The sequence below is a fragment of the Condylura cristata genome, unplaced genomic scaffold (assembly GCF_000260355.1).
Source record: "Condylura cristata isolate star-nosed mole 26May11 unplaced genomic scaffold, ConCri1.0 scaffold00016, whole genome shotgun sequence".
Taxonomy (NCBI): domain Eukaryota; kingdom Metazoa; phylum Chordata; class Mammalia; order Eulipotyphla; family Talpidae; genus Condylura; species Condylura cristata.
Window position 1 is genome coordinate 22,166,969 of NW_004567117.1, and position 10,459 is coordinate 22,177,427.

At 42.4% G+C, this 10,459-nt stretch overlaps 1 protein-coding gene across 1 annotated transcript in view; it reads left to right on the forward strand.

The window, feature by feature from the left end:
- The window catches only part of FHOD3 (formin homology 2 domain containing 3), a 385,640-nt gene that overhangs the window by 281,375 nt on the left and 93,806 nt on the right, over window positions 1-10,459 (forward strand). Inside the window, exons 11-13 of the mRNA XM_012725906.1 lie at window positions 431-538; window positions 3,185-3,529; window positions 8,814-8,924. Coding sequence (XP_012581360.1) covers window positions 431-538; window positions 3,185-3,529; window positions 8,814-8,924 — 564 coding nt within the window. The remainder of the gene's footprint in view (window positions 1-430; window positions 539-3,184; window positions 3,530-8,813; window positions 8,925-10,459) is intronic.

A 10,459-nucleotide genomic window follows, 5' to 3' on the forward strand; every position in this document is an offset into this window, starting at 1 on the left:
CCCCCTCCCTCCCCTCCCTACCTTCCCCTCTCCCTCTCCCTCTCCCTCTCCCTTTCTCCCTCTTCTCCTCCCTACCTTCCTTCCTATCTACCTACAAGCTAAGGACTCCACTATCTATCTGTCCAGGGCCAGCACCTGTGTAGGGAGATGGGAGAGAAATGGGGAGCAAGCAGGGTAGTGGCATGCAGCAGACTTGACAAAGATGTATGGTCTGTGGTGGGTTATTTTCTCTTAGCCCCGCATTTAAATTTCCCAGATATTTCTCAGATCTTTCTTCTCTCTCCTAATAGGTTGAATGTGTTCTTTTCATTTCAGTCAGCTTTCTCCACCATCCCCCACCCTTTGTTTCATCTTCCTGTTTGTCTGTAGTGTTTATCTCACTTTTCTGTCTTGTCTCTGTGTGTATTTTTCTTTTCTGGCCTTGTCTCAGGCCTCAGGTGGAGGAGGAGGAGGAAGAGGAAGAGCAGCCAGTCACGGAGCCCAATTCAGAGGAAGAGAGAGAGGACGATGCCCTTGCCCCAAGTCAGGGCAAGGACAGGTACCGAGGGCTGGACCTCCCAGGCACTTACTAAAAATGCGAGGCACCTTCTTAGCAGATAGTCCGCAGTCACCTTTCAGTAGTCTCCTCCATTCCCCACTAGCTCCCACTGGCAAAACTTTACTGATCCTATGCACAGAACCACAAGGACTCGTTTCATAGAAAAAACTGAACGTGTTTCACTAGAGAATGTCACTTTTCATTCAAATGCTGTCTTCTTAACCATGTTTTAAAGAAACATCATCCAGTTTGTTTTCTCCCCAATATTCCCTCCCTCACTGAGTACTTCTGCGCAGTCAGACTGATAGTGACTTGAATGATCTCCATCTCTGTTCAGAAAACTTTAACCCTTTAGCACACTGTAGTAAAAATAATTCTGTGGGTGCCTTTTCCTACTAATTTTATCAGTATATTAGATAAAATGTAATTAGATAAAAGTAGTGGGTAACTACTGTGTAAAGATGCAAGGTTGTTTTTTATTCAAAGGGACAAGAACACTCTTGACCACACAGAACACAGAAAAATGTCCCAATATTTATTTTTACACCTAGAAGAGCTAACAGTGCTACCACCCTTGTTAGCCTCTGCTCACCTCTCTAAGGTCAGTCTTTTCTTTCTTCAGACTGTTAACAGACACAGGCAATTTGCACACATTTTGAAATATTTTGTAGTATCTTTCCAAAGTGATGCCTGATTAAAAATAAAAATTGATCACAGGTAATTTTGTTTTATATTCAGAAATAATTCTAAAATTGAATAGTTGCCTTCACCTACTTGCTTCCTACTGGAAAGTGACATTTTCACTGTGAGTGTTTCCACAAATAAGCAAAATCAAAGGATCTTGAGTGAATTTGGGTAAGAACTTTCTCTTACAAACTTCAAAGTCCATGTGATTCTTTGCTTCTGTATCCTGTCTCTCTAGGCTCCCATGGCAAATGAAAGTCCCCTAGCAGACTCTTTTGACATGTTAAGGAGCCTACTATTCCTGGAGGGTCTTGAAACCTCCTCTGAGCTAACAAACTAAAAATGACCCCCCACCCCCCACACTTTGGAAATGTCTGGGAAAAAATAAGCAAGGTGGAGAAAAGGAATGAACTGGTGACTGTGTACATAGCCCTTTGCAGAATGAGAGGAGAGAAAGATGACATTAATAAAGCCCCTTACACACCCTGCTTGGGGATAGTGACTTTTTCATTAGTGTTCTGGAGGGAGGGAAGTTAGTTGACAGATCTAACATAGGTTGAAAATTAGGCACAGGGAATCATGTAGACTTTTTATAAATACATGCTGCAGTATGCAAGTTCTGTTTCACCAACACAGCCCTTCAACCCTGAGTGACTGTTATGGTTCATTATCTACATACTAAATGGAAGAATCTAGCCAGAAAGGACAACCTTCAAAGTCATTTTTGTTGATGCTGTCTGTTTTAATCAGATAAATAGTTGATTATCCTACACTCTGAAGTGTCTTTGATTTATGAACTGATGTTGCAGGGCACCCTTGATTAGCTATGTTATTAGTTAGGCTTTCCAGCGTGAAGGGATAAAGGCATGCATATTAAACACCGGGATTTGAACTTGACCCTGCCTAAAGCATTCATTGACATTATTATGGACCCCCATGTGTTCCCTGACATAAATCTGTTACACTTTAAAATGCCAATAACAATTCCTGCTCATGTCTGCTTAGTCTTTCACTGTTGCCACTGCCGGCTGCTGCCTTTTGTGTGTCCACTGCCTGTGCCTGTGATGTGTGTGCATTGTGTGTGCACTACATGTGCTGAGTGTGTCAGGGTAGTCTCAGCCCATCCTCTTGTCGAGTCAGGGAAATCAGTATGTCCCCAGATGAAGCTCTAAATGTGAGATAGCAGGAGAAATATCTAACATTCCATTCCCAAATGGGCATGGCCAGGAGTCAAGTTCTGCAGGAAAGGGAGAGTGGTTTCTAAAAATGTAAAATTTAACATAGATGCTCAGGGTGTAAAGGTATATGTCAAACTGGAAGTGGTCTAAACCCAGTCCTCTCAGATTAAAAGTCTTACATGGCTGTAACCGATAAAATTAAACCTACCCAGGAATGTAGATGTTGAGGGCTTAGTGGTAAAGGATAACCTGGGAAAAGCATGAAGTTTATATGGTGCCGGCCCCTTCTTTGGCGCTCTTTGCCTTTCTTACTGAGATTTGTTCTCTTCTCCTTACTTGCTTTCTAGCAAGGCTCTAAAAGCAGTTAATGAAGTACAGGCCTTGTAGCAGCCCATTTCCTCAGGCCTGGGCTTTTTAGGACAGAGCCTCTGCTTGACCAAGGTAAAGTTCTGCAGTTCGAATATTGGAGACTCAGGTGCCAACACAGCCAGAGTGGTGCAGAAGGCCTCCGTGATTCCCTTGCGAAGGCCTTTGGATATAAGTGGCCAAATGGGTCCTACTGCCTAGATTGGCCAGCCCAGGAATATTGGCCAAACCAGATTGTCTGGTGTTGCACTTTTATGCTCCAGTTTGAAAAACAGCTGGATTCTGAAGTGAGTGGTAGTGGTAAAATGGGGTTTTACATGACGCCTTTTCTCTTTCCTAACATTTGCTCCCTTTCTCCCAAACCTCTTTCCTTCCCCTTCTTTCTCCTCTTTTTCTCTCCTCATTGCTGGTCCAGCAGCCAGGTCAGCCCTGCCTCAGAACAGAACCCCCCAGAGAAGGATGCTGCTCCCCAGAGTTCAGCCACTGCCTCCAGCACCACCTTGCAGGGAAAGCAGCTGCCGGCCAGCACAGCAGTGGGGAGCCCCTTGTGCTGTGGGTCCTCCGGGCCTGCTCTGCTGTCTCCCCCACCCCGGGCCTCAGCCTCTCGGCCCTCCTCTACTGCACCTGCCCCCCCGAAGGTGTCACCTACCATAGAGAAACTGCCCTACGTGCCCCACACCCCCTTCCACCTCTTCTCCTATGACTTTGAGGATTCACCCATATCCACCAAGGAGAAGGAAGCCGAGTCCCAGAAGGAAAACAGGTAGATGCAGCTCGCGTGGGCCAGTGGGAGGCTAACCCGGGGGAGTGACACTGTGCTAACTGCTTTGTCTTGATGTGGCCTTGCACTTGGTTTGTGGATTCCAAGCAGAACAGAGAGCAGTTGATTCATTTCCTGACCAATGACAAAATTTCCCTGTGTTTAGACAAGATGCAGGAGAAAACGGTCATCTGTTTGAATCAAGGAACCCTTTCATTATAATACAATTACTAAAAGTAGATTTTAAGCATGTGGTTTTAAAACATATGCCTGGTCTGTCAGCATCTCTACAGTTTGCACCCATCTATCTAGAGCAGGGTCTCTTGACCTGCAGGGTGTGGCCATGTCTCCTAGCCATGTTTTGAGTGGGGTTTCCTATAACAGTTCCTCTGACTCTGTCCACTTAAGTGTATATTCAGCCTCTGGGCTTTACAACTTCCGGTCTTTCTCTTCTAACAGGTGAGTGTCTTTTTATTGTTTTCTGTAACATTCTGACTTTACTCCAATGTATGCATTTTTCTGTTTGAAGATTACTCATAATCTCCCATGAGATGGCAAACAATTGCAGTGTGAATCACTCCATAGACATCAATATAACTGTATCATTGAACTGCAAACACTTCAGTAGTTCTCATACAGGCAGGCAGAGGGAGCAAGGTGTGCAAATGAAAACCGTAGCCTCAGTTTTTAGCAGGTGGTGCTGTTGGCTGGCTGGTGTGCCTCCCTTTCACTCTCTTCTGTATTAGGGACTCTGCAGAGGGAGGAACAAGGAACAGAGCTTGTGTGTTTTGCACATTCAACTGTCCAAAATCAATTACTGATGATAACGATGGTCACCCAATCTGAGAGTAATAATAGTTATCGTTAACAGTCATTGAATATGTATTATGAGCTGGGCCCTAGACTCTCCATGAAAGTGGTGCTTTAAGTATCACTCAACCCTCAAGAGTAGATCCTGTTTCTAGTCCTTATTTGCAGTGTGCAAACTGAGACACAGAGCGAGTAGGAAGTGGGCTGTCCAGGTTAGCTTGCGCCCGAGTCTGGCGTTCATCTATATATTGGGCCAGCTCTCTTTGTGACAGTCTGTGGTGGCTCTCCCTCTGAGCTCATGCATATCAACTCTAAATTCCAGGGGCTTACTCCCCGGGGCATGGGGTGGGGGGTTGTCCATCAGGCACATCCACGCAATTTGTCAGAATCTTTGTCTTGGGTCTTCTTGACCTCAGCAAGAAGATATACTTTGTCTTGTACAGAGGCAAAGCCCAGACCTACCAGGCAATGCTTTCACACCACAAAAGTGCCCAGTTGCAGTGGGTACCAGACTTTCCATCCAGCGAATTCCCCAAGAACTGTGGATCTCAACCTGTTGACTTACATACAACCTGAAAGAATTTTGAAACTTCCCTCAAAGTGTTAAGTGGCTACTTATTTCTCAATTTGTTTTCTAATCATGAGTGAATAGTAAAGGACATAATTTGTCTGTTGTATATGTACTTTAAATTAAATTTTTGTCAAAAAGCTGGGAGCTATAAATCTCATTGATGAAATTGTGGAAGTCTCCTACATAAGTCTAATTGAAAAGCTGATCTTGAGTCAAATGAAACTTAATTTCTGTCAGAAGTCTGACATCAGGTTTCAATCCCAATAAGTTAGTAGCTGTGCTTGTGATAGCCCTTGCACCTCTGAGGTCTGAATTTCAGGCAGGCTGATGGGCAGTTAGAGGAAAGTAGGAGGCCCAGCTTGGAGTTTGTCCCTGGGTAGACAGAATTCTGCTTTCTCCTTCAGTGTTTCGAAGGGAATTTCTACAGATGCTTCCCTGTCTTCTCATTCAGCTTGGGGGAGAGAGTCCCTTTTGTTCCTAAATGCAGGACATTGCCCTTCAAGCCATAACTATGCAAGTTGGGAGCCATACATTGGAATAAAACATCTTGGCAGCCAGCACAGTGGCACGAGGGCATGGTGATGCTCCTAGGTTGACTGATGATGGTGTCCCGGCCCCTGATGGGACTTTTCTGGTCTTTGCTACTTACAGTCTTGGGAAATAGGAGCAATAGAAACATATAAATGGCCAAAATGAATATATGTGTCAACTGAGGAAAACAGCTGCATTACTTATAAATGAGGACTGACTTCGATTTAATTGTGAGAAGTTTAAAAATTTTAACCATTTAGGAGACAGGAATTTGAATATTGTATAAATATTGTTATACCCATTAACTGTCAGATGTTCATTCACTGGTTTTTGTGGTGTCTACAGCCACCAAATTGATGGAATGATGGTTGACTGAAGTCGAATGGATTATAATAGAGCCCATTACAAAGAATCAAACCACCAAACTAAATAGCACTTCGGTGAATTTTATGATTCAGTGAGTTTGAAACAGAGAAGCAAAGCCAAACAAACTGGGAGGCATCTGAACTCACTGCTCAGCCATCAGAGAAACCAAAGGAGAGAGAGATGACTTGTGCTGGTTTTATTTCCATAACGTCATCTAAGCGTAATTTTAGTAAAGTGATCCTGTTAAAACATTATCCAGGATGTCCACTTTGGCTGGAAAGGGATTGTTTAAGATGTCCAAGGAGAACAGCAAACTGAGAGTCCAGGCAGCTGAGCAGTCAGGGTCTCCTGCCTGAGGACTGAGGATCCTGGGGCAGCCTCCTTCCCCCCACCCCAAATCACAGTCCTTGCTGCTTGCTCTCTCTCTCTTCTTTCCTCTGGTGCTCTTTCTCCCTTCTCTACTTCTTTTTTTCTTTGAATGTTCCATCATTCCATCTTTCTCTGTCTCCCTGGTCTGTGATTTAGGTGCTCTCTTGAAAAATCAAATCAGTACATGCTTGGAAAAACAGTTAACCTGTTGAATATGTTTGGTTTTTTAAAGAGGAGAAAGAATAAATGCTCAGAAACCAAGTCCTGCATCCTAACCCATGGCACCACCAAGGAGGGTCTGACTTGTTCTGACAGAAATTTTCATTTGACTCAAAATCAGCTTTTCCAATTAGGCATATGTAGGAGACTTCCACAGTTTCATCAATGAGGTTTAAAGCTCTCAAGTTTTTGGCAAAAATTAATTTAAAGTACATATACAATAGACAAATCACATGTGTTAACAGAGAAGGATGATTGTGTAAAGTTGTGCAATATGAGTTCCCATCCACCTAACCACTCAAGTGCCTGGTACTGAGCACAGACATGACATAAAATACCAAATAAATAAACCAGAGAGCAGCAGCCAGGCAGACCAGAGTTAGCAACAGAGAATAGATTTGAGGTCATACAAATACTTTATTTCCTGTTAGAATGTAATTTATTAAGGGAAACAAATTTGATCTCATATTCCACAATTTTAAGTAGATGCCCTGTTTTCTCATTATTAATTATTCTTAACCTTTGAGATAAAGTTGTCACCAAACACTTCATGCATTATACCCTGATACTTCAACCTAGAAGCATTTTCCATGTTATCACTTAAAATTTTTAAATCATTTTAAGGAGAGCATCATATTCCCTCAATGAATTACATTTCATACTTTACTCACCCATTCCTGTGTTGAGTAATTTCTGAGTTCTTCTATGAGGTAAGTAATGCTTCCATGAGTATATCTGTGCCTAAAACTTTCAATATTTAAATAACCTAGAGGTTATGTTAGCTTCCCCGTAGTAAATTTACTGTGTCAAAGCATATCCACATTTTGAAAGTCAAACTCTTTCCCATAATGGTCAGTGCAGAAGATCCTTGAATAACAATTTCATTCAGCAATCTTTTGCTCTAACATTGTTATAAGCAAATATAAAATTTGTTAGAGTACACAGAGCATAATAGCCATTGTATATGTGAGTTTGCACATTCTGCCCATATCTATAAATTTTCTCTGTGTGCTTCAGTCCCTCCCTTGTCCTAAATCCACACCCTCATCCTCATGTGCACCTTTGGGTTCATTGGCATGCTCTAAACTGCCCCAGTCTGAGTGTGCTTGTGTGGGGGAGTGTGCCCTGCAGGGGAAGGGTGTGATGTTCATGGACGGTTCATGCCTGGCCCATTGAACTGCTGTGACGGTCCGTGTTCCCTGCTCCTGAACTGGAATATGTGGGTAGCACAATGAATGTATATGAATTATTGGTTTATAGTAAGAGTGTTTGGGGGTCTTTACTCAAAAGTTTGGGGATTTGTGTGTGTGTGTGGTCAAAACTATGACATAGGAAATTAACTCTTGTTTATATTAGCCAGCCTATAGTGCACTGATGTCATTACATATCACTTTGCTTAAAACTAGTTTCCAAGAACGTTTCAACATGTTGAGTTCTTACTGTACTGATTTCTATCAGTTTTCCACTGATTGTGTGCACTTAGATTCTTTGAGCCTTGGGTTCCCACATCCCCCAACTCAGTGTCCTAATTATTTTAGGGTAAAGCCCCCAAGTTGATGGCTGAAGAGGTAAAGTGGCAAAAACCTCTGTATCATATTTATAAATAACCATGGTGTCCATCCCCAAATAAAGACTTCAAATGATTTTTTTTTTCTGGTAACTTACTGAGTGATGACAGCTAAATACACACTGCCAATGCGTATCTTTTTTTAAAAATAGAAAGCTCTAGAATTTTCCAAATCCCAACATTTATTCAAGATGACTGAGAAATGATAAGGCTTCTTTAAACTGTAGTGGCTATAATTTTGGTTCTGGGGAAATGCAGATGACAAAGTAGATACAATTTCTTCTGGGCTAAATGTCTAGGGGCAGTTTATCCTTGGTCACCCAGCATGTGATGAGGTTATATTTAATGAATGAAACTGATTCAGAAATACCTGAAGCAGATTTTTTTTTTCTAAAGCAGAATTTTTAATCAGATATTACTTTAGTTAATCATTTGTATTTTCTATAGACCGTTGATGGAATTACACCTCCATAAAACACTAAAAATATTTCATGATTCAAAAGCAGGTAATTTGGAGTCTTAATTTATGTTACCAAATATACAGTGTATATTTTAAGACTGAAAACATGAAGGTTTTGTTGAAATCCTTGGTTATAAACCCTGCTACCTAATGACTTTGAACTTCAGGAGACTGGTCTAGTAAGAAATAATCATAGACAAAAGAGCTTAGTGATTATTCTAACTTAAAAAGACTAACAGGGCTAGCATTGCAGGACCTATTTTTGAAAAGTTACTTTGATAATTAAGACTTAATGACTTGATTAATAATGACTTAATACATTGATTAATAAATGACTTAATGACTTGTACTTAACTTCTCCGTCTTTTCCCGTATAAACCTCTGCACTTTTTAGGTACAGCAACTTTGGCACCAACTCTTATCACTCTAGACCTTCCCCTGGACCAGCTCTGCCCTCCGCCCCCACATCATCTCTTTCACCCCCCCAGGAGGCCGGACTGGAAAGGTGGGTTTTATAAGAAGTGAGCTGATGACTCTGTTCCCAGGAAAAGAGCATCAGTTTGAGTAATTCAGGAACAAGTATAACTAACAAAGATAATGTGAAATATTTTCCTTTACAGAAGATAGTCAAAAGGCAAGGGTAGTTTCTCTTTCATACTATTTGTTTGTAGGCTATATGCTAAGTACATAATTTCCATAGAAAGTAACAATTCTAAAATATTTAAATGTGAATATTTTGATTTTTCCTTGTAAAACTTGTTTTACATTTTATGGAAGTCCTGCAATTTGTCTCATACACAGAAATTTTCACCTTTGACTGATGAATTCAATGTAAAGAAGGGGGTATGGGCTTGTTAAGGGGTTGAGTAATTAATCCAGAACCTACCAGAAGAGAAAAGAATTATATGGGGAGTATGTGGAAGGAATTTAACTTGGCAGGAGTATTAGACCACCAGAAATTAACTGATTATCACTCTGACTGGGGAGTGATTGCGTAAGGATGTGTTTACAAGGAAAAGGTAAGATCTGTAATTTGAGGACAATTAAAAACAGTTACCCTTATAGGGCAAGAGTGCTGAGTTAGAGAAGACTGGGTAGGGTTCCAGCTCACTCACTTGGAAGTTATTTAATCCCTAAGGGTGAAATGTCAATTATGCCAACCCTTACCTTAGAGGGTGGTTTCTGTGAGCAAAGAAAAAGTACAGCAGAAAGTGCTACATGAACCCCCCCATGTGGCTCCAGGGGGAAGTGACAGTGTGTGGGGACTGGCCTTTAGGCCAGCAGCTCCTGACTGATCAGCAGTCTCGGCATGAGCAATACAGAGGGCATTTCCTCCAACTCCTGAATTTAAGTTCAGTTCTTCCTGTATTCTATATTCTGATCCCCTCCTGTGTATTCTGCAGTATGTGTTGCTGAGTGCTGCAGGCGAGTAAGTAGAATGTAGAGCAGTAAGACCTGACATCCCCAGCAAGGGCTATCCCCTTCCATGGGCAGTCTGGGCCACAGGTCACTGGAAGTTTCCAGGACGGCACGTAAAATCCCCAGAGTCACGCTCTCAGAGTCCACTGCCTAGAAGGGCCCTGGATTGGGCATATTCCAGCTCAGTTAGGGCTAGATAATAAAGTAACAAGTTGATCATCTTGAAGACATGCTGACGTGGCCTGTGCTCCAGAATAGTATTTTGGGAGTTAAGGGCTTGAGTTAGATGGGCTAGGCATAAAGGCTCCTCTGCCCTGTATAGGTACAAGAGGAACTAAGTAGGAAAAGTGGGATTGTATTTCTGAGCTCTCAGGGCACCTGGGGAGAGGCTGGTCTCCCTGAGACTACAGTAGCTATGTGTTTGGAAGCTGGTGATGTGCACTCACACAATAATGAACAGAGCCCAGCAGGGTGAGTGATCACCAGAAGCTGCCTGTGGGTCCAACATGACCATGACCATGACCAAGAAGACTGGCTATGGCCAGGACAGTGGGAGCAAGGCAAGTGGGTGGAGGTTGGGGTGGGGAAGAAGGGAATGAGGAAGGAAGACTGGCTATGGCC